Source organism: Dermacentor variabilis, chromosome 9 (assembly GCF_050947875.1).
Source record: "Dermacentor variabilis isolate Ectoservices chromosome 9, ASM5094787v1, whole genome shotgun sequence".
Classification (NCBI taxonomy): Eukaryota; Metazoa; Arthropoda; class Arachnida; order Ixodida; family Ixodidae; genus Dermacentor; species Dermacentor variabilis.
In genome coordinates this window covers 153497034-153522181 of record NC_134576.1, presented here as the reverse complement: position 1 = coordinate 153522181, position 25148 = coordinate 153497034, and the positions used below count along the sequence as shown (strand labels likewise).

Genomic DNA, 25148 nt, shown 5'->3' with positions numbered 1-25148 from the left:
TGCCCTTCACATTAAGGATAGGGGCGAACTGGAAGAGCTATAATCGATAGTTTTTTTTTATGTGTGTGTGATAAAGGAAGGATGCAAGAGGAGGTGGAGTTTCACTTGCCTAATGATGTAGATGAAATTGTCGCAGCATTTTCTGCACCCTGCATCAAATGCATCCATCTGAATACACGATCTGTGAGAAATAAGGTGCCATGTTTGGAGGAGCTGTTCACCAGATTTTCTTTTGAATTTTTGGTTATCATGCTAACCGAGACATGGAGTAGTAATGACTGTGATGTTTTTAGGTTGCCTAATTATAATACCTATTATTTAAACAGGTCACACTCGAGAGGGGGTGGAGTGGCACTGCTCATTATGGGTGATGCTGAAGGTGAAATCATTGAGCCTTATACCGTAATGTCTCCAGACTATGAACTGTTGTCACTGTGCACAGGTAAGCATGTATTTTCAGTGTGTTATCGGCCACCGTCCAGTGATATATCAGCGTTTCTAGAGTTTTATGACCAATTTCTAGCATTTGTGGCTCATAATCATAATTCTAAGACAATAATAGCCAGTGGAGATTTTAACATTGACATGAGTACAAACAGTTATTTTTCAAACGCTTTCAACATGGTTATATTATCAAATAGTTTTGCCAACTTAATGTGCCAACTAGGATTACACCGGAAGGCGAGTCAACCCTTGATTTATTTATTACTAATTCCATGCAGTCAAACGTTAAATTTGGAGCTTTATCGTGTTCAATCAGTGATCACCTGCCGGTGTTTCTGTGTGTAGAATTAAGCGAGTCGAAAGGAAAAAAGTTGCCACCAGTATTGTACCAGCTAATTACAGATGAAACATTCAAGTCTTTTTGCGACGCCCTGATGTCAACAAAATGGGACACTATCACTAACCTTACAGATGCCAATGAGGCTTACGACAAGTTCTTAGATATACTGACCCAACTATACCACAATAGCTTCCCTTTCAGAACACATAGAAAAAGTAAGAATATGCGGAAACCACGGATTACTCCTGAATTACTCAATGAAATGAAAATTAGGGACAAGTTATATCAACATTTCCTTCAGACACGATCAACCGATGACCTTGTCGCATTCAAAAGTATCGCAATAGGCTAACAAAAAAATTGCGACACGCACGCACAGTATACTATTCATCTTTGCTGGACATTGAGTGTCGTCAACATAGTTTGCTATGGTCCAGGTTGAACACTCTCCTAAATCGAAATCACTCACACAGGCCTTTAACGAAATTACACATTAATGGCAAAGATTTATCCGGTGTTAAGCTCGCTGATGCATTTATGATTTTTTCACAAGTATCGGTAACACTCGGTCTCCATCCTCTCAGACTAGTAACTACGTATGCACTTATAATGACAACACAATGTACCTTCATCCTGTAACACTAAATGAAGTTGCGTCCGTTATAAAAGCCTTGAACAATAGCACCAATTGTTACATAGACGGTCTTCAAGTTGGCCCTATTAAACATGTGGTTGACATTATTGCCCCAGTACTCGCTCATATTTTTAACACGTGCTTGCTATCAGCAATTTTTCCGGCGAAAATGCAGTTTGCAAAGGTTACTGTTATTTATAAAAAAGGAGATCGTAATGATCTGGGAAATTACAGGCCGGTATCCATTCTACCCGTGTTTTCAAAAGTGTTCGAAAAAATTTTGTGTCCAAGGATAACAAACTTCATTGAAAAACATAACTTGTTAACACCACATCAATACGGTTTCCGTAAGAACAAATCAGTCGAGTTAGCATTACTAGAACAGAAAGAATATATACTAACAGAGTTCGAGAACAGAGCAATAGTTGTTGGTATTTTCGTAGACTTTTCAAAAGCATTTGATTTAGTTGACCATAATATTTTGCTGGAGAAATTACAGAATTATGGGATACGAGGACAGTCACTATCTCTTATAAAATCCTACCTTTCCAACAGAGCCCAAGTTGTTAAAATAGATACTTTTACTTCAAAAGCCAGGACTGTCCATAGCGGAGTGCCCCAGGGAAGTATTTTAGGCCCTATACTTTTTAATATTTATATTAACGATATCGTCAACATAAACCCTCAGGCAAGATTTATCATCTATGCAGATGACACCAGTATTTTTTTCACAGGGAATGACATCCATATTCTCATTAAACAATTTAACAGTACAATGAAATCCTTAGAGGAATGGTCGAAACTTAATCTAATGAAGGTAAATGAGAGCAAAACGAAAGCAGTTATATTTAAGCGAAAAACAAACATATACCTCTGCATCAAGATATTAAATTAAGCTTGCGCAGTATTGAAATAGCCGAGAATTTCAAATGTCTGGGTGTCATCTTTTCCGCGAACATGTCTTGGGATAATCATGTCAAAAATGTTGTAATCAAACTGAGCCAAATAACAGGTGTAATAGGTCGATTAAGGTACATTCTTCCTACGCGCATCAAACTCTTGCTATATAATTCCCTTTTTTATTCACACTTGAACTATTGTCAGTTAGTGTGGGGAAACACGACATCCAACAATCTAGAGCATATTCACTTAGTACAGAAAAAATATCTCCGACATACATATAATGCTCCCTACACTGCATCGACAATAACTTTCTTCATGAACACCCGTGTAATTCCAGCGTATAATCTGTACAAATATCGATTAAGTCGTGTCTATAAGGCAGAAGTCTATAAGAATATTTTTAATCTGCATAAACTCGCCCAATTGCAAACTAGACCACTACATTATAGCACAAGACACTTCGAAGACTGGGCAGTACTGACACCACAGTCAAACTATGGGAAACAGTGTCTGAGGTATACATTACCCACACTCCTAAACTATTACAATTCGGTTGGTTTCAATCTCTTCTCTTCGTCTCTCAATGAGCTCCGGCTGATGTATGTGATTGATTTGTAATACTTCTATGACCATTATATGTGTATTTTTCCTTGATGATCTTCGTGACTTCTTGAGTAATGTATATTATGTGCAATATTATGTATGTACGGTATACATGCGTATATTTGAATGAAAGAATGTGATGCTGCCTCTGCCCAAATGAAGGATGGGGGACTTAAGCTGTTCAATGGACAGCTTTTTTTCCTCCACCCCTCCATCTGTATCTTACAAGATCTGTACCTTACAAGATGGAAAATAAACTTTCACTTTCACTAGAAAGTATCACTCTGGAAGTTGTCTATGAGCATTTGGAAAGCGAGTTTTAAGCCAGAAATTGCTTGGCGTTTGGCTAAATGAGAACCTTTCTTGGAATCCTCCCAATATATTACAGAAACAGTGCCAGATTTGAGTAAAACTGCACGTTGTCTGTATAAAATCTCATTTGTTGACTCCCTGGTTAAAGATATCCGTGTATTGGCCCACTGATGTATTATCAGTGGGCTCGTCGGCTGGCCGCCAGTCAACATGGCCAACCCGCCAACCCGTTGCTTTCTTGCACACAGTTTTTCCTGTTTAGCACGACAGCGGTCGGCGCATTGCAAGATTCAGCATCCTTGTTCATCACCACGGCAGCTTCCTACGGAGACTGCACGTACACACCACCACACCATGACAGATTGCTGAGCGTCAACGTGTCCAGGCCAATCGACATCATCAAGAGCGCATATAAGAAGCCAGCCACCACCAGCACCTTCCAGTGGGCTCGTCGGCTGGCCGCTAGTCAACATGACCAGCCCGTTCCTTTTTTACATGCAGGTCAGTAACAAAGCTTCTACTGCTAAATCCAGCAATAGATGTTTCATCCAGCTGACGTGCTCACGCAGCCTTTGTACGCTCTGTTTGGTTGTTCAGGATTTTGTCTTCTCTTTTCTAATGCTTTCTGGGGACGCAGAACCCAATCCTGGACCTGGGCCTACGACTGATGAACTGTTAATCGAACTAATTAATGGTCAGAAGAAAATAGAAAAACTGTTCGATGAAATTGAAGTGAAACTAAAGGTGGTTGAGGAGTTGGCATTGGCTATTAAAGAAGTCAGCACAAAAGTCTCTGGCCTCGAGAAAAGTGTGCAGAAGTTGCAGGACAAATTTATTGATCTAGAAGCTCGTTCCAGGAGGAACAACCTTCTGGTTTTTGGGGTCAAAGAAACAGCTGCCGAAACTCATGATGATCTGAAACAAGCTGTGTTAGAAGGCGTGTTTAAGAGCATTCTCGGTGTACAAGTTTTGTCGACTGAACGACTTCATAGGATTGGGCGTAGACACGGGACTAGACCACGCCCAGTCATGATCAAGCTTTTCGACCTCAGTGAAAAAAATGGCTGTACTATGGAATTGTTTCAAACTGAAAAATAAAGATATTTCTGTCTCGGAAGACTTCTTAGCACCCACAAGACTTAAAAGAAAGAAACTCTGGAATAGCACCTCCGAAATTAGAGCTGCTGGGGGGAAAGTCCAACTAGTGTACAACAATATTAGGATTAATGGTGAGCTATTCCAATGGGATGGCACAAGTGACAAAAGGATTCCCACAGGCAGACAAACTAAAGACAGACGCCAGTCACAATGAATCCAAAGCAATACCCAAAAGCACCTCCGTTTCATCAACCTTAATGCACGTAGCATGGTTAATAAATCTGATGATATTGAAAGTACTATTTTAACACACAAGCCACATGTTCTTATAATCACAGAAACTTGGCTTCACCCCGATATTTCCGACGAGGAAGTAACACCACCAGGTTACGAAATTCAGCCGCACCTTCCGTTCCAGCCGCACTTGCGGCTGGAACGGAAGGCTAAATGAATAAGAAAACAGCACCGTCAGTATACAACAGAGGGCAATGCCAGTAAACTTTTCAACATATGTCTGCAACTAAAAGCATATTTAGCGCCAGCAAACAAGGACGGAAGGGAGACAACACCACAATGCGCTAACTTCAACTTCATTTTCAGGAAATGCACCTATATATATACACCTAGCGCATTGTGGTGTCGTCTCCCTTCCGTCCTTGCTAGCTGGCACTAAATATGCTTTCAGTTTACCAACATGCCCAACAAATGGCAATGCTGCAACTAAAGGCAAGCATTAGAAAAGCGTAGGAATATTATCAAAGTGTGTCTTTGAAGAATTTTCTGCTGTCTTCCGCGGCAAAGTTCTGGTGTCATTTTTCTTTGAAGAAGCAGCCCTAGTCCAGTTTCTGCATCGACGGGGAAACCGTAACTGATAAAAGTTTGGTAGCAAAATCTTTCAATCAATTTTTCTGTTTGGTATTTACGGATCACGACGGTCACAAACCAAGCTATTACCTTCCAGTTGACTGCCCGCCAACTGCAGATATCTCAGTGACCGAAGAAGGCTTTTATTTCTCTTGTTAAATTTGAATACAAAGAAATCGCCTGGAATGGACGGCATACCTACTGCTTTCCTCGTGAGATATGCCGAGTGGTGCTCGAAATATCTGTGCACCTATTTAGGAAGTCTTTATTGTGTGCAGAAGTTCCGGATGACTGGAAGTACGCAAAGGTTACCCCAATACTCAAATCAGAAAACAGGTCACTTATCACTTCGTACTGACCGATTTCATTGTTACCCTTGACATACAAATTGTAACAGCGCAAACACATGCAACCACAAAGTACCATGGACGAGACACAAGCGCTGTTACGCACATGTGCGAAAACTCTTGAGCATATTATATTTAAGCATATTTCGGTCTTCCTGAATGACAACAATATAATTGATTTCAGGCAGCATGGGTTTCGGAAGGGAGTGTGTACAACAACCTAGCTACTCGAAACTATCCACGAACTCGCAGTAGTTCTGACAGACAGGGCCAAATTGATATAATATTTATAGATTTCGAAAAAGCATTTGACCGTGGGTCTCACACTAAACTACTGTTAAAACTACAAACAATACTTAAAAATGATTATTTAATTTCATGGATTTCTGCACATCTGTTGTTAAGGCAGCAAAGTGTGTTTATTGACAGCGCGCATTCTGGATCAGCACCGGTTCGGTCGGCCATTCCACAGGGGCTCGTCCTTGGGCCTTTTTTTTTTTCTTATCTTTGCCAATGACTTAATAAAAGAAGTAAACGTGAAAATACGATTATTTGCAGACAACTACTATACTATATCAAGAAGCTAATAGCGTAAATGGTCAGGTCCATTTGAATTCTTCACCAGCCAAGGTAGAAGCGTGGTGCGCCACATGGCAAATGAATATTAATGCAAAGAAAACGGTTGCTATGTCAGTAACACGAAAACGCCATCCCTTAATATTTTCTTACAGTTTCAGTGGTAATAATATATCTACGGTTAGTAGCTACAAATACTTAGACCTCGTAATTTCATCCGACCTTAGATGGAACGATCACATATCTCATATTACAAAAAAGGCAACGCTCCAACTTGGTTACTTGAGAAGGTCGCTTTGACAGTCCACACAAGAAATCCGTCCTTTAGCGTACAAAACGTATATTAGGCCAATTCTTGAGTACGCCTTGGTAGTATGGGGACCCGTACACCCTGAAGAGCATTACTCAATTGGAAAACATTCAAAGAAAATTTGTTAGATACGTATTTAACTGTTATAGCTGGCACGTATCTGCGATTGTTATTAACAAAACTAACCTGGAAACATTAAAGTTAAGGCGATATAGGGACAGACTGAAATACATGTATTTACCATGATATGCTGGGGATAGATAAGGATATGTATATTACTTTAGTTATCAGACCTGCAACACGATCTAATCATCCAAAAAGGATAAAGGAATTTTCTTGCAGAACAACCGCATCTAAATACACGCTTTTTTTCCTCGGACGATAGGTGAGTGGAATGCACTCTCTGCCAGTACAGTGGAATGCCCGATCGTCCAGTCATTCTGCAACATGCTAAATAGCATTTAGACTTGATGTTATATGTATGCATATGTGTGTGTGTGTGTAAGAAAGTATGTATGTATATAATTTTTCTTTCTCCTTTTTGTTTCACAATATACGCAAGTGCTATTTTCGCTTGCTTGTCGTTACTATTTGTGTATTTTTTGCTGCTCAACCTACCGAGCATGCGCAATGTCTTTCAGCATACCGGTATGAATGCGACTCCTTGTTATCAATATTGCGTTATCAATATGCTCTGTACAGCTTGTGCGGTTCAGCAAATGTCCGTATTCTAAAATATATTGAAATTTTGTAAAGCTTTTTTGTTGGAATGCTCTGTACAGCTCGTGGGGATCAGGTAATATGTCTATTGCAATGTATTTAATTCTTGTGACGATTTTTGCTGCTCATTTTTTTTTTTCCTGTGTATATCACACTCTCCACTCCTGCCCAAGGCCTAAGACTAAGGCCAGCAGTATCCTGCAAATAAATAAACTTGTGCACTCAACGTTATCATATGGCATTCCTGTTTGGGGAACTATGACGTACAGTAACTACCTGAAACTCATTTAAACTCAGAAACGCACTTGCATGGTACAGAACGGGTTTATGGTAGACCCACATAGACCCACATTTACCCACATAACTGCTATTTCAGAAACATGGCAACCTTAAGAGGAAGCTTTAGCTCGGGCCCAACTCTGACGCAGCCTTTTCAAATACATGTAAAACGCAAAAATGTTTTTCTGAGAAAACCCCTGGACTGATTTTAATGAAATTTGCTGTATTTGAGAGAGAAGGTTAAAATTCTAATGACTGTCGGAAGCGGAACTTCAATTTAGGGCCTGAATTTTTTTTATATATTTTCAAAAATTTGGAAGTTTGAAAAAATAGAAACACGAATTTTACAAATTAATAGCTCTGCATCAAAAACAGATATCGCAGTTCTGTAAATGGCATCTACTAGATCATTTAATCAATGCTATATTCATTGATTTTTCAAAAGCATTTGACCGCGTTATACATCTTAAATTGAGATACTTAGGTCTATTGGTATAGAACCAAAATTATTAGCCTGGATCACTGCCTATCTGTCGAATCGTACACAAATGTGACCATTAATAATAGTAAGTCTGATTTACTTGAGGTACACTCTGGAATACCACAGGGATCAGTGTTAGGGCCACTATTATTTTTTATTTATATCAATGACGTTGCTAATTGTGTTGAAGCAAGCGTGAAAGTTCGGTTATTCGCTGATGAACTGGTTGTGTATACCTGTGTGCATGATGCTGAGGATCAGAAGCTCCTAAATGCCTCCTTAGATAAAATTACTCATTGGTGTGTAATCTGGGGCATGGAAATTAACGTCAGAAAAACAAAGTGCATGACTATTAGCCATAGGAAGTCGTTTATTAAATTCAATTATAGAATAGCGGGCTCCGACATAGCACAGACGCTATAAAATATTTGGGCTTAACAATTACAAGTAACTTAAAGTGGAACATTCACATAGAAAATACATGCGCAAAAGCTTTTAAGACGCTCGGGTTTCTACGAAGAAAGTTGGCTGCAGCTCTTCCTTACATTAAGTTATTAGCCTATAAAACTCTAGTGCAGCCCATTCTCGAATATGGCAGTATAGTTTGGAACCCTCATCAGGTATACCTTATAGAGAGATTGAAAAGAATTCAAAATAAGGCATTACGTTTCGTCTATTGAAAATATTCCCGTCAGGACAGCGTCACTGCTCTTTGAAATGCCGCAGGCATTCTTACACTTGCTTGTCGGCAGCGTGTGGCAGCAATGAAGTTCCTTTTTTTTTGGTTTATCATGATCGTATAAAAATAGATAAACACGTCCACTTGAAACCACCACATCGTCATTCCCGTAGAAAGTGTCATGATAAACATATCAGGCAATACGTCACACTCTGCAACACGTTCAAATTTTCATTTTTTCCTGCTACCATTGAAATATGGAACGCTTTGCCCCGGGAAATTATTGGCATGGATAGCGTAGAGAAATTTGTGGAAAGGGTAGAAGAATACCTTTTTATGCTATAACATTGATGTGTTATACTTGGTTATATTATGTCTACTTATGTTTTATGCTTACTTATGAGGCTTACGATTTGTTTGTTATCAGTTGTATAGGATTTTGTATCGATTGCTGTTGTATCGGTTATGATTACTGATGTATAGTTGATAAATTGTACTCCTACGTTTACCGACCCGTCCACTCCCTGTAATGGCCTGTATAAGGCTGACAGTATTTTTCAAATAAAAAAATAAAATAATAAAGCAGACAAATTCGATGTCATTTTACATCTTACGTGAATTTCCTACGTGGTGTACAAGGGCTCCGCAAAAGCTGTATTCCCATATTACTAAATTTTTTTATGTTCATGTGTAACATATCAATTTTGTCCGCTTTAGATTTACTATTAGATGCAATTCACAGAATTGTATAACATCTTGGTTGCTCAGCTACAGAGTTGTAAACTTGATAGTTTTGTTCTTGAAGATTTTCTATTTTTGCCAACCTTCTATAAAAAATTGATGACCTAAATCGAAAATTCGAGACCAACAGTCACTAGATTTGAAGTTTTTCTTTTAAATGCAACAAACCTCATCAAATTTGGTGCAGTGGTTGCCAAGAAAAACGAATTCTCCTTTTACATGTATTTAAATAGGAGCACCCGAGCTAAAGCTTCCTCTTAAAGCCAGTGGTGTAACCAGAAATTTATTTCGGGGGGTGGGGGCAGTTCTTCGCCAGCTACCACTCTCTCTCTCTACATATATACATATATATATGATTTGTGCAGTGACGCTGGCATGGTTGAGCTTAGTCGCCCGGTGTCACCAATCTGTGGAAGGCAGCGTGGAGACGTAGCCGCCATGGCCACGGTATATTCAAACCAGCCAGCCATGGTGTTGCTGGATCTCTGGAGCGGCCAACACTGCGGCCACTCAGGTTGAGCGCTAGCATACTATATGCTCGTGCTACCTGCACATGAGCCCATCTTCGCCTGCTTTGGTGGAGTCGCACTGCTACACACACAGACACGCACACACATATATGCCCGTTTCTGCGTTGCCAAAACAGCACCTCGCTTAACTTCTTGACAGAAGTTTTTCATTGCCAAGGCGTGCAGCCACATTGCATCGAATTATGCTATCATCCTTATGTTAGTTTTCAAATTGATATTAAAAATTCTAAATTTTCTTTACAAATTGATGCATTTATATAATGCATGTTGATGAGCTAGCTGGTACATGACTAGGAAAAACAAACAGCACTAAAAACAGCGCCAAACAAAAACAAGGCAGCACACTATCGTGAGTTGTTTGCATGCGAAGGTTGTGGGATCGTTCCCCACATGCAGTAAGTCGTTTTTCATCCACTCTCATTTCCATTAATTTAGTTTCTTTATTTCATTTATTAAGCACAAGTAATTTGCCCTATGTTGTCCTTGGTGTCAGTGATTGTTGGCTTCTTATGATACGACTAATAAAAATAGGGCCCCTCGGTTAACCCCCTTTTTTCTCGTTTCTTGTTTGCAGGTCAGACTTATTGCAGCCCAGGTAACAGTAGAGATAACCGTTGCTTTCCAGCCAGAACCTCTAGTGAGTAGTACGACCACGGCTACATTCGGGAGAGAGTGGGCAATATTTTGCAAGTTGTCTATCACTCCATCGCGCCTCAGACGTTTTCATTCTTATCAGCGTGTAAAAACTAGCCTAACAACAAGCTCTTCTCAAGTTTCTTAACACAATGAAAGTCAGAGAGAAGGGAAAGAAAAAGAAGCAAAAAAAAAAGAAGGGGGGTGCTTATTATGCGTTTCTTAGACAAGCAAGTCACAATATTTTTGGAATGCTTTTCTTCCATGCAGCATGGTCAACGATTTGGTCAAGTACCAGAAATGAGAAGCTCTTCGATGACATGAAGGCCTGGTGGGTAGCAACAATGCAAACAAGGTTTATGCACGTGTTCGTCCAATCTTTACCTGTGTGTGGAATTGTTGGTGCTGATCCCCCCTCAGAAGTTATTGATGACTTCAACGTTGACTCACAACATGAACTAAGAACTTGAAACCTTGAAACCAAAGTGACGCTTTTTTTATTTCAGTGTTAGGCCGGTGGGCCGCATCGTTTATAAAACTGCGAACAGCTGTCTGAGGTGTTCCTCGAATGTTTAAAAAAAAAATTATGACGTCGTTGAGGTAGACAATGCATGTCTGCCACTTCAGGCCTGACAGAACCATATCCATGAGTCGCTGAAAAGTTGCGGGAGCTGAGAATAAACTGCCCATCAGGTGTTATGAAAGCAGTCTTTTCTCTGTCTCTCTCATCGACCTCAACTTGCAAATACAGTCGAACCCGGCTATATCGAACTTGCAAAAACATGCCTATTAGTTCAATATAGAGCATAAATCTATATAAGCCTGCTACAGATTTGGATGTCATAGAAGCACATACCATTTATAAAATCACTTTATTGATGAAACTAGCTTAGTTTCACACGAAATAGTCCTGCATTTTCTTCTGCTTCGGCAATTTCGCTGCCTGCGGCACATGCACTTCTACACATTGTCTAAGGAGTTGGAGAAGCTGAGGCTGCAACCTACCGCATTCGCGCAGAAGCATCGGACTACTGCGAGCGCACCAATCACTTCGGAGGATGTGGGCCAAAGACCGTTGTTGCTTTCCTTATTGCATCTACTTTCACTTGTGCTATGTACGATGTCGGCAGTGTAGTCTTCTGGCTCTCCCGTGGTCGCGACAACATCATTTGCGCTCACAAACTCGTCCACCGTTGATTCTTCAACGGCCTTTGGAAATTCTGACAGCTCGCTCCAAACTACAGCAACACCGGCAATGGCTTTGTCGCATTCATTAGAATTTACAGTCATCACCGAGCACGCGGAAGTCGGCATGGTTGAAGCAATTTCGGATGAACCACTCGTACACGGCTGTGCGTACGCGACAGGCGCCACGGGCGCCGGGTCGCGAGTTTGGCCACTTTAGCCCTAATCTCCCCCTTATTTTTCAAGATCGTGCTGAGAGTGCTCCTTGAAATCTTGTACGCTGCGGGGACATCTGACTTCTCAGTGTTCGACCTAATTTATGTTTTCGAACTTCACGACGAAAGGCGAATTCTGCCGCTTCATCCCGGCAACACTGTGGAAAAAGGCCCACAAGGTGCACATACAATGAACCAGAAAAGCAGCGAGACAACTCGCACTTTCGCCATCTTGCACGAGGGCACAAGAGCCTCTGATTGGTTGTCTGAGCAAGCCCTGCGGGCAGGCCAGGATCATTTCTTGCAGGGGGAAGTCAACGGCTCATCCGAGGGAATGCAGTCGAACGGAGCCGCGCCGCCAGGTTTTCCCGCCACCGTGAGGGAAAGCCAACTTCCAGGGGCACTTACCGCCACGTGACGTTCGATATATGGGGAGTCGGTGCTATTTTTGTTCGATGTAAGCGTAATTTTTGCTATATATACTCATTGTAACTATACCATGACCAGAAATTGTTCGATATATAGAACAATTCGATGTAAACGGGTTCGATATAGTCGGGTTGTACTGTAGCCACATTTTAGGTCTATCGACGAGAAGTAGCTGAAAAGCACTTCTTGTTGGTAGTTGTTCATTATAAAATATAACGACGCCAAATAAACAGACACACACAAGTGAATGGGACAGGGCGCCTACTCACAACTGCTTTACTCACAGAACGCAGGCACATATATACCGCCCTGTCTCGTTCTCTTCTCTTGTGTGTGTCCGTTTATTTGGAGTCTATATTTCATAATGAGAAGTAGCGGGGATGCCTTGACCTGTCGAAAGAATCGTCAATATGCTGTAATGGGTATAGGTCTTTCTTTGCCACCCTGTTCAACGTATGGCGACACAAAAACGTAAGCGGCCGTCTTACTTTTTGACCATCACTACCAGCGACGCCCACAGGCTTTTTGATAGATGGATAACGTGGTCAAGCATTTTCTTCATGTGCTCTTGGATTACTTCGCATTCTTTTGGTGCTACGCGGTATGTGTTTTGACACATTGGTCTCACTGTCTCCTCCGTGACAATCCTGTGCTTCATCAGTGACGTCTGACCGACTCCGGATGTGGACGCGAAGCAATCGCGAAACTGATGCAGCAAGTCCACAAGGCGCTGCTTTCTCGCTGGTGATAAGCTCGCGCTCATGTCAAGAACAGATAACGGTGCCGAAGTGTCTTGCTCTCCCTGTTGTAATGTACAGAATTCGTCGAATTCCGCAATCTGGTCAAGGTAAGCAGCTGCTGCGCCTTTTGCAATGTGTTGTCGTTCCTTGCTGAAGTTTGTCGCCAGTATTTGTTTGCCCATGCATTAATTTGACGAGACTTCTGGGTACGGCAACACCTTGAGTGAGCAAAAGCATAATCTGTTCAGCAAGACCTTCCTCGTCATACTCTGTGTCGCACCTGACGGAAACAAGACTGCAAGATAACCATGGTACGGTCACGTCATCTACGATGCACAAGGACTTGCATTGTAGTTCTGCACTTTCATCCCAGAAAAGGTTAGTATACTTTCTGGTAGGTTGATGACGGCGCCGTACTCACATAAGAAGTCCATACCCAAGATTGTCTTTGCAACAGTTCGGAAGAATAAAAAAATTTGCGACGAATCCCCTATGCTGATCCTTGATGTACACTGGTCAGTCGGTGTTAGTAGATGGCCTCCAGCACCTCTATTGTGTGGGCCTGACCACTCCATTTTCACACTGTGAAGTCTGTCTGCCAGTTTTTCACTTACGATCGAAAAGTCCACGCCAGTGTCTACCAGTGGAGTCCCGTTGTGGCCGTCAAGTCATACAGTAACACTGGCACTAACAATCTTGTCTGTTGTCATATCATCTGGCTGTATCGGCTGCTCGTTCGATGGCAATAGGAGTTTTTGGCACTTCAACGTGTGGCAACCTTCTCTCCTGAGGTCGTGGATTTCAGTCTCCCTGGTGAGGGCTGGGAGATCGCCCTCGGGGCCACGACAGTGGAACTGCGTCTTGCAGGTGGAAAATGTCCCGGAGAGGGGGAGTGAGACCGGTAACTGGGAGAATCGGCTCACCAGTTAGTCGAATTCACATCGATGTTCACTCAGCTGCCATCGAAAACATGACGAGAAGTGGATGTAAATGCTTGGTACCCTGTGACGTGGCAAGGGCAATGACAGCAGATGTGGCCCGCTTCCCCGCAGTGGAAGCACAAGGGCCTATACTCACCTGTGTGCTGCATGTCAGTTCTGCGAAGCAGTAGTTGAGTCATTTGTTCTCTATGGCACCAAGGTGATGCCGGTGCTGACTGCTGGTGATACTGTGGCATCGGCATCGGAGATGGCAGTCAACGGACAACATCTGCGTAGCTGGGCTGTCACGTCTGGGAATTGGGCTCGGAAGCCGAAAACGCTTGCCTTATTTCTTGGTGCACAACTTCAGCCACTGACGCAGCTGTGCATTCACTTGCCATGGCAGTGAGCTTCTTAATCTCTTCCTGAACAATTTCCCGTATCAGACAGCGCCAGGAACCGTCATCTGTGACCGTCACTGCTGCTGCACTTGCTGGTCCACTGCTAGACAAGTGACCATACTGGTGGCAGCATAGGTGTAATGCGTGCTCTATGGCTGTCAATTTTTTAATAAATTTATCTAGAGTTGGTTGGCAGGTTCCACACAAGACCAGCAAACAGCTGCTCCTTTATGCTGTGCATGAGGTGGCGAGTTTTTTTGCCTCGGACTTATCAGGGTCTCAACGACAACAAAGACAAGTCGTGTCCTCAGTGAACATGGCAACAGTTTCCTTCAGCTTTTGATTCCGTGATTTGAGAAGACACTGTGCGTGTTCTCGCCTTTCGGTGCCCCCGAACATATAGAGGAACTCATCCCAGCTTGGCTCGATTCCTTTGGGATTTACGAACTATGTGCGGGTTCAGTCTTCAAGAGAGAAATACAGCGCAGTCCATTTATAAAGATATTAAAAAGAATGAAAAATCTGATTGTTATAACCGATCATCACTATATCTGGACTGCCGTAAAGAAAAAAAAAAAAAGCTGCCGAACATATCTTCATAGCTCTGACACCAAATTTGCCACTTACGATAAAAAATTGCCGTTGTAGAAAGTAGGCTGTGAAAAATGAAACATTAATTTATACTAAGCAGCGTGTTAAGGGTCAGGCACACTGAAATTATATATATTTTTTATTTATTTCGTACTGCCAGCCTGTTTTATAGGCCCTAGGCAGGATTAGGATATGCATAAAGGGTTTAACAACCTAATAACATGTGAAACACAAGAAAGAAAAAAAAGGGAAAAAAAGTAAAAGAAAGAAAGAAAGGGTGGAAACAAGCAAAGCGTCATCTTGTTACAATGCAAAAAAGAAGAAACAATAAACAACAATATTAAAAAATTCTGCACTACAGCACATATTTGCACAATGGCTTATGCACAAAAAAAAAAAAAAGATAAGGGTGCCCTTAACATAATATCATCTGTGTCACATAGTATGTGGAATAGGACAGAGATCGTGGAGAACGTTTCGGGTCATAGATTAATGAGACCGTGCACAAAGGATGATAAGGTTGAGCTTTGAAGAACGTTTTCAGGCAGGGCGTTCCAGTCATGGATGGTTCGGGGGAAAAACGACGGCTTAAATAAAGTGGTATGGTGCGAATACTTGTCTAACCTGAATTAATGTGATGAACGCGTTGGGCGCCGGCTACAAGGGGTAATATACAATTTTTTATCTAGCTTTACATGCTCCCTATGAATTAAATATAGCATTTTGAGCCTCTCTCGATACTGTCCTACCTCTAGGGTTTCCAGGTTCGCCTCCTGTAAAAGAGCGCTAACTGCAGTGACGGCGGTAGGAATTAAAAATAAACCTGGCTGATTTCCGCTGTATCATTTCAATAATATTTATGCTTGCTTGGGTGTAAGGGTTCCGAACAGGAGTAGCGCACTCTAACAATGGTCTGATGAAAGTCTTGTATGCTAATAATTTTATATTACTTGTAGATTTAGCCAAGGTCCTCCTCAGGTATCCGAGCTTCTTCATGGCTTTTTTTCTTAATGTGAGCTACATAGCTATTCCACCTAAGGTCCGACGTAATTACTAAACCAAGGTATTTGTATTCTGTAACAGAGGATAAGTTATGGCCATCAATGCTGTATACAGAGGGTAACGGCTTCTTTTTGCGTGTAATTATCATTGAGACTGTTTTTTTAGGTTAATGCTCATTTGCCACTCTAAGCACCATGTGGCTATTGCTGATAAAGATGAATTTAGGATAGTCTGATCTGCCTCGCGGTGAATTTTATGATAAAGTACACTGTCATCTGCAAACAGCCGAATTTTAACTGGTATGTTATTCACTATATCATTGATAAAAACTAGAAAGAGAAGCGGGCACAAGACTGATCCCTTTGGGATTCCAGATTACACATTGGATAAGTCTGCTTTCGCATCAACAACCACTGTCTGTCGCCTGCCCATAAGATACGCCTCAATCCAGTGAAGTAGTTGGTCGTTTTTGAGAATAGGTTTTAAATTTGATAACAACTTTTGGTGGGACACATGGCCGAAGGCTTTCTCAAAATCTAAGAATACCATATCAATTTGGCCTTGGCCATCTAGTGCTGCCGCGATTTCATGCACTGTTTCTAATAGTTGTGTTACGGTGGATTTACCACGACGGAATCTATGTTGACGCTCGTCACAGAGGCCATTATTTTCTATGAAGACTGAGATGTGCTTAAATATTATGTGTTCTATCACTTTTGATGAAGTACAAAGTAGGGAGATAGGACGGTAAGATTGGAGCAATGAACTTCAATGATTGTAGCCTGATTTAGGGATGGGAATTTTTTTTGCATGTTTCCAATCACTTGGGATTTCTGCACATGAAAGTGATTTATTATAAATAAAGTAAAGATATTTGGCACACCATTCGGCGTATCTCACCAAAAAGGCCTAATAGAAATCTGCACTTGCTTTCGCAAAAGTTTCAGGTTTCTGGTTTCAGGAACTACGGTGTTCATTGCACCCAGCAGCTGCGCGAATACTGGCAACTATAATTTGTTCTGCGGAAGCCCGCAAGGTGGAGCGAAGTAATTAATACAGGGAAAATCTGACATTCACCCGTTCGTAGCGATTGCTACAAAGGAAACCCATAGGGGTTCCTCGAAAGAAAACCCTCACGGTTGAAGAAAAATTCATCCTGGTCCGGGACTCGAACCCAGGACTACCGCCTTTCCGGAGCAGCCGCTCTACCATCTGAGCTAACCAGGCGGCTAGCAGATGGCAGGGCGAAGTTGAATTTGTCGACAACACAAAGCAAAGCAAGAGTTTGACATAATAGTTCTGTGGAAACCTGCAAGGTGGAGAGAAGTAATTAATACAGGGAAAATCAGACATCTACCCGTTCGTAGCGATTGCTACAAAGGAAACCCCCATACGGGTTCCTCAAAAGAAAAGCCTCACAGTTGAAGAAAAATTTGTCCAGGCCCTGGTCCTGGTCCTTGGCTACATGCTCGTACTTCTCGAGCTAGTCTTCTGCATCCTCGTAGGCGTTGCCGTGGAAGCTCACAGGAGATCGAGGAGTCAAAAGAATCACCTGTGCAGGGCCTGAGTCTTCCGCCATGTCTTGGGCAGTTGTAACAGGCAGGCTTTCTGATAGGGGACCAAATTCTTGGCTTAGGCCTAGTAGGCGACGGCTGGCATGGTGAACGGGTGTTTCGACACATGGAAAACATTCTGGGCTTGATGTGGCGCTGTGACAGACATGCTGACTGTACAGGTAGAACAGGTCTCGCAAGCAGGTCGAACACACCCTATACTACCACAATAAAACTTTACATTGACGTTTCTTTATCTGGCGTTGTTCAATTTATTTGAAAGCCAAGTAATAAAAGTTTTCACTTAATATTTCGAGATGCATCTGTTTACCTTGGCAGATTTCGTTTCGAACGGTAGAGCCACGCTATCGGTACAGTCTTCCAGAAAGAAACACTAAAAAAGAGATTATCGGTGCCGTGCGTCTGCTGCACAAAGCATCTTCAATAAAAAGTCTTTCAACATGGTAAAAGACCACTTATGTAAAAGAGTTTTTGCGTTCTTGTGCGACAGAGGTATTAGCCTCTTCTGCACTCTGGAGATATTCTAACTATTATCGACTGCACAGGTACACACCAACATCAAAACTTTAAGGAAAAACTTTTTAATTCTGGGGTTTTATGTGCCAAAGCACAATATTATTATGAGGCACATTGTAGAGGGGGACTCCAGATTAATTTCGACTACCTGTGGTTCTTTAACGGGCACCCAACGCATAGTACATGGGCATTTTTGCATGTCACCCTCATTGAAATGCAGCCAAGTGGCAGGGACTTGATCCCATGCCCTTGGGCTTAGCATCACAATGCCATAGCCAATACATCGCCATGGCAGATGACAAAAAAAATGTCATGCTTCCACAACTCGTGAAACTCAAGATATATATATGAGTGTCCCAGCTAACGTTAGCCAAAGCTGTTCAAAGAAACAAAAATATTTGAAAGCACCATGCCAGACATGATTAAGACCCACAGTGTTCACTTGTAAGACCGTTGATGACCAAACACCGCAAGTCTTATACTCATATCTTGCACAGTCATTTTTCATCTTTTATTTCTTTGAACAGCTAGGCTAATATTAATTGGGCCAGATGGCGTGCGTGTGTGTACGTGCATATGTGTGTGCATAAAGAAATGACATGTCTGATGATTGATTTAAGCCTGATGGTCTAACATTAGGCTGCGGACGCATGCATAAGAAGGCTGAATAAAACACATACAAATTTTCTTCGTGTAAACAAGCACTTTGAGAATTTCGGTATGTTGGCAGCACAACATAGCAACAAATTACTGACAAAAATGTGATCATGCGCATCTTCTAGCTGACAAAGAGTTAAGTTAGGGTGCATGTTCGTCACCGAAATTCACAGTGCTTCTCTCATCGTACAGTGGAGCTGTGATGCGTTTCTCTAAGGTCGAGCACGTCACAAGTTGTGATTCAACATGCTGATTGCCTAAACTATTGCCACAGTGCATGCAGCCACTGCCTAATGGAGAACTCATTATAATACTCACGATTAGGCACGCCGCAGCGGTGGACACCGGAAATTTGGACCACCTGGGGTTCTTTAATGTGCACCTAAATCTAAGTACACAGGTGTTTTCGCATTTCACCCCCATTGAAATGTGGCCGCCATGGCCGCGATTCGATCCCACAACCTCGTGCTTAGCAGCCCAACACCATAGCCACTAAGCAACCACGGCGGGTAGCAAAGTAGGAGTCACATTCTGGTGCGAGTGGTTTATACTGTATGCAAGTGTAGAAGCATGCCCTGCTTCCTTATCATGAGTGCAGCAAGACACATTAGCCAATTCATTTTCCTTTATTGCACTCGTTACACCAATGGAGTGTGTGCTCTGCCTTTCTGCTGAGTAAGTTGCAGCTCATAGGAGGTCATGCTGCTCAGCAGCTTTGCGATTTTAGTGCTGAAAACAGCAGCGTGTGAACTCTTGCTTGACTCAAGAAAACAATGTGTCGTACCATGTAAGGCAGATAAATATTTGGCAGTGTCTATTCTTCCAGCAGCCGGCAGAATTTCTGAAACGAATTTCTCCCGGCACTCACCTCTTACTGGTTCTCGGAAAGTAAGGTTGGGTTAGGGCACACCTGCAGGAAGTTTTTCCCGGTACTTTGTCATGTGACTTCCGAGCGCCAATAGGAGGCGAGTGCAGGGAGAAATCCGTTTCAAAAATTTTCCTGGCTGTCGAGAGAACAGAGTAGAAAATTTCACCAGACAGCCAGTTCGAGAAGCATTGGTGCAAAACAAGTATGCCAATGGTTCGCTGCTTGGTTTCAGACGGCCTACAGAAGACAACAGCAGGGAATCAACACAGTCATAAGAATGCGATATGATGACATAGCCACGATACTTACGGCGACCTGCTCAGGAGTCCACGTGTCCAGGTTGACCGACTTGACCCGTGATATATGTACGCCAAGGTTCCGGTGTATGCCCGCGCAGCGGATACAAAGGAACATGCCCAGGTTCCACGAGGCCCATCGCGGTCCTTGACAAAAAAAAAAGCATTTTAACATGAGTGCTGCTTTTGAAATAGGATGGCATCGGCCGCTACGAGCATCAGGGCTAGATGAACCTTCAAAAAATGCAAATGTGCTAAATAAGACTAACAGCATATGCCCTGCCTCATTTGTATGTCATTATTATTATTACTCTATGTAAACATAAAAAAAATAAATTGAGTTTTGACGGGTAAAACCCACGACCTGATCATGTGGCACGCCGTAGTGGGGTCTCCGGAAATTTGGACCACCTGGGGTTCTTTTAACATGCACCTAAATTTAAGTACAGGGGTGTTTTCGCATCTCACTCCCATTGAAATGCGGCCGCCGTGGCCGGGCTCCGATCCCGCGACCTCGTGCTTAGCAGCCCAGCACCACCTTTTTAAGCATTTTACCCACGAGATTAGCTGAGGCTAAAATGAAACTTGGGCAGCCGGATACGCGGTCGGCTATAGCACAGACAACTATAGCCGACCCGCCCCCAATGGAATAGCACAGGTGCACGCTTTCAGCGTAAAAATGCACAACAGTCCGTGAAACACCCATTGGAAATACGAATTGGTTACCTCCGGCGAGATTGCTTCCGTCATCGCTTCCCTGCCTGGCAAGATATATCAATACGGCAACCCGCGCACAGGAAACATCACTATAATCGGTTTTGAGAAAGCACATGACCCTAACTATTTAATTTTCGGTAACTGGTAACTTCTGGGCTCAGAAAGTAGTTGAAATCTAAGCCTTATGAAGAGAGTGTTGCATAAAGAGCTGGTGCACGGACCTTTAGCGTCGCAGTCGACGCAGTATTTGTTGTCCTCTTCGCGAAGAAGCTGGCCCAAAATGACCTGGCACTTGTCTTGTATCTGCTTCTGCTTTTCGCGCTCGGACTTACTTGCCATTACGAAGCGGCTGCCTCTGCGACCACAGCACGACCACCCACCTCGGACCAATTTCTCAGACTTACGGAACTACCACTTCTACCACGGACAGCCTACTTGCGCGGCTGGCTTGAATAGGCCCTGACGTCACTTTCAGAAGCCCGATCACGGCCCGATGTTGGGGCGCCGCCAGCTTGGTTACGGTACAGTGTACTAGACAGGGAGAGTAGATCCAGCGCGGGCTCTCCGCCGAGGCTTATTTTAATTGAAAAGTTGGTGGCGCTACCATCGCCTTCACTTGAATGAGCGGCCCGCGCGCCGGCCGGACGCTTGTCGCCATAGGGTTTTATAGAGATCAGTCTTTCATACACTATAGTTTCATACATGTTTCCATGGAAGAAAGAAAGAAAATGAAAGAAGCGCCCTGAGGTCACGTAGCCGAAAATGCAGCCATGTTAGGGTGGCTAGAATGTTGGTGTGCCCATAGAGTTTCTCACTATTACGGTGTACCATCTCACTTTGCGCCTCCAATCAGTTCGCCGGCACAGACAGGCGCGAACTTTGAACTTTCATTGCTACGAGCCGCCAGAATGGTGTGCTGCCGACGCGCGTCAGAACAAAGCCTACGAAACTTCTGTAACAGTTTTAGGGAAGCAGCCACGTTCCTGCGTTTTTCCGCGGCACGTTGAAGAAGACAGCGTAGACACGCGCCGTAGACTCGCGCTGTCTGTTGCCGGTTGACACTCACACACACAGACCCAAAACATAACTTTCAAGCTCACACAACACACTCCAAAGACAGCATGTATCGCGAACATAATGTGCTGCGAGAAAGACAGGGGCCGAAAAAACTTATATCGCTTTTCAGAGAGAGCTTCAGGAGCGCGGTTGCTATGGCAACGTTGACGGGGTCCAGTCCCACCTTTGCGAAAAACACGTGACTTCCGCCACAATTTCTCCAACACGTCCATGCTGGACGGGGCCTCGTAAAATAAAGAACCAGCTTTGGGGCCTCTCCTACGCTTTCCTTCCTCCGTGGTGGTTTCATACAATAATTACTAGAGGCACGGAGGAAGGAAAAGATAGGAGAGAACATACCGCAAAGCGATTGAAACCAAACCTGTCGGCCCAGCACGTGACCGCACGTCAAAGTGCGGTTGGTTTTACACTCTAAGAACAGTTTACACCCTTTGGAGTGCCCCTTTTGCCACATGCATAACGATAATCGTCATCTGCCTTGATGCGTTTCCTTTCTTTAACGCTTCGAGCCTGGTACTTTTCAGTAACGAACGACACGCGCGTTATCAGCATGATAGCATTTTGACTTCTTAGAGTGTAGTGTTCCCGCGCTGCAGACAGAGCCACGGTAGGGCAGCCGAGCAAACGCGCACCCAATAAAACCTACTGGCATAACTACTGGGAACCAAACGTCTCAGCAAATCTCGATTCTTGCTCCGTGATCTCAACTCAAGACGTCACGTGTTGAGCCACCATCTGAACACCACTGCTATGGTGTCTAGACACCACCCCCCTGTCTAGACACCATACCACTATATTAGCTGGTATTAGCCCCGAGAACGACCTAGAGGGCGCTGCGAGCGGCACTCGCGTGACACCAGGGCACGGACTCGCGCCTGTCGTCTGCTTCAGTTCGGGCGGTCCCCGAGCGCCTTCTGCAGTGTTTCTGTTTGTTCGCTCTCGTTGTCTATGCTTGTATACTTATGACAGGCCTCTCAAATATATCTTTTAGAAGTCTTCGTTCGCTAAAATATAATCAAGGAGCTTATTTCCTAGACGATAATATATTTCTCAAAGGCAACGCTATAGTGCCACTCACCCGCCGTGGTTGCTCAGTGGCTATGGTGTTGGGCTGCTGAGCACGAGGTCGCGGGATTGAATCCCCGCCGCGGCGGCCGCATTTTGATAGAGGCGAAATGCGAAAACACCCGTGTACTTAGATTTAGGTGAACGCTAAAGAACCCCAGGTGGTCAAAATTTCCGGAGTCCTCCACTACGGCGCGCCTCATAATCAGAAAGTGGTTTTGGCGCGTAAAACCCCATAATTTTTTATAATGCCACTCGAGGAAGCGCAGACCAGCCCATTACGGGTTTTTCATGCACGGATCTACACTTTGCAGCGGTAGCTCACATGAATAATGAAAGCATAGACGCAAAAGCAGAGCATATAAGAATCCAGTTAGGATCCCATACCCACCATGGTGCAACATGCTTGTCGCAATCAAACGCTGCCTATACATAGTATGCATAGAGTTTCTAAATAAATACCTAGAGGGAAATGTGGCGCTAGTGTCTACGGGGGTTCTCATGAGCGTTGCCTCGACCTACATGGGAATGATGGGAAGTACAGGCTTCGGATTGACTTCGATCTTTAGATAGCGGCCTTTGGTTGCGGCGCAGTAAACGAAGCTTTACTCAAATATTATCGCGTAAAATCTAATTTTATTTCTGCAGTATGTTACATAATGTACAACACGCTACATAAACTTTGTATGACTTTGAGATGGAAGCATGGTTTACTATGGTTTGACACCAGGACACACCAGGGTATGCATTCTTGTGCGCTTCTGTTCCTGATTTAACCACAGAGAATAATTATTTATTTATTTTTGCAACAGCAATAACAACCGTACATGTACTTATATAAAAATACTCAACAAGTATTTATGGAAATAAAAATGTTGTATTGTGAGAAAGTGTTGCGCCCTTGAGCGGAATGCTACAAGTGTCATCTGCTACGACGCCTGCTCGCTGCAAACGCGAGACTTTTCTCGCAGACGACAGGCACTTGCGAACTCTCTCGCTCTTTCGAAGGACTGCGTCAGCTGTCATGATTGCTGAACGTCTTCAAGTACTTTTAAGCACATCTGCTGCAGTGCTAGCTAGGACGCTATGTGGCCTCCTACGAGTATGCTTCATCATATGTTATATTGACGTACCGCTTCCGAAGCGTTACGGCGTGGCTTTGCACGTGCCCATTTTGCGACACTAGACTACAGCCAGGAAGCAGCAACTTTTCCTACCACAAGTAAGTTTGGGTTCTCAAAGACCTAAAACACGCATTTCAATGAGCACATAAACGAGCAATGCATATAATGAAGCATTCAATAAAATTTGATTGTCAAGCCATTAGAAGTACAACTGTATATGTCTTGTATCAATAGTGCCTTCTTTTTCCTATTCTGAAGTTTCATAAAGCAAGTAACGCTACAGTGCCAACCTAACCCACTTAACAAACCAAGGTCCAAACGCTCAAAACATGTTCTTTCAACGTTTACGATGCCGCCGCTTTCTCGTCAGGGCTTGATGCCACACCGCGACACAAACATCGTCCCAGTCGCTGGCCCAGCGCGCTGTCACCACTTCGGGCAACAGTACAAAGGCAGAGAGCTTTGTGTTGCACTGTCGCACTGCAGGTTATAGCAGTTGCGCTTGGAGCGAAACCAAAACTGCCAAAAAATACTTGTAGACTAGTTCGCTAGTCAATAGAATGCCAATCCGAAGCCTGTACTTCCCATCATTCCCATGATACCCATGATGGTTGAACGATCGCAGCGCCAGATTTGCCTCTAGGTATACCAATATGAAACTCTATGATAGTATGCACGTGACGTAACATCCGCTGCTGTCGTCTGCTTCCGCCATAGAGTTTCCTACAAAATTACTAGAGGGAACTCTGGCGCTAGTGTCTACGTGAGCTACAATGGGAGCGGTTGTCCCAGCATGGGAAATATGGGAAGTACATGGATTTGCCTAAACTTCGTCCTTTTTGGCTTCAAACGGCTTTGTGACTTAGTAAACTCGTCATTTTCAACAGTTTATTGCGTAATAAATAATTAAATAAACGTCATTAAAATTGCCCGACTGCAGGATTCGAACACAGGGACTCTAGTACAGAAGCCTGATATTGAAACCATTAAGCCACGGATGCATGTATCGACAAGCGAATGAAACGCACTTATGAATTTATCGCGGGCATGCCAGTGCTTTGAGACGCTTGGTGCGTTTCGATTTGGGCACATAAACAAGCTCAATCGTTGCAATTAATAGCAATTGTACGCGTTCCCCGGCGTCTTCTACACTTCGAAGAATATAGATTGCGCTGAAATATACGACAATAATATTTATATAGCGTAATATACAAAGCCACAAGAACGTCTGAATCCACAAGCACGAAGATCAGACAAATCCATGTACTTCCCATCAT

General features: G+C 43.2%; 1 protein-coding gene across 3 annotated transcripts in view; it reads right to left on the bottom strand.

The window, feature by feature from the left end:
* The window catches only part of LOC142557849 (stromal membrane-associated protein 1), a 159606-nt gene extending 138480 nt beyond the window's left edge, over window positions 1-21126 (bottom strand). Inside the window, exons 1-2 of one of the 3 annotated variants that reach the window (XM_075670051.1) lie at window positions 20827-21126; window positions 19902-20035 (exon numbers count right to left, since the gene is read on the bottom strand). In XM_075670051.1, coding sequence (XP_075526166.1) covers window positions 19902-20035; window positions 20827-20944 — 252 coding nt within the window. In that variant the 5' untranslated portion in view covers window positions 20945-21126. Of the gene's footprint in view, window positions 1-19901; window positions 20036-20252; window positions 20430-20826 lie in introns of those variants that run through there. The other 2 variants (XM_075670050.1, XM_075670052.1) reach the window with 2 other exon arrangements.
* Between the last annotated feature and the right edge of the window lie 4022 nt (window positions 21127-25148).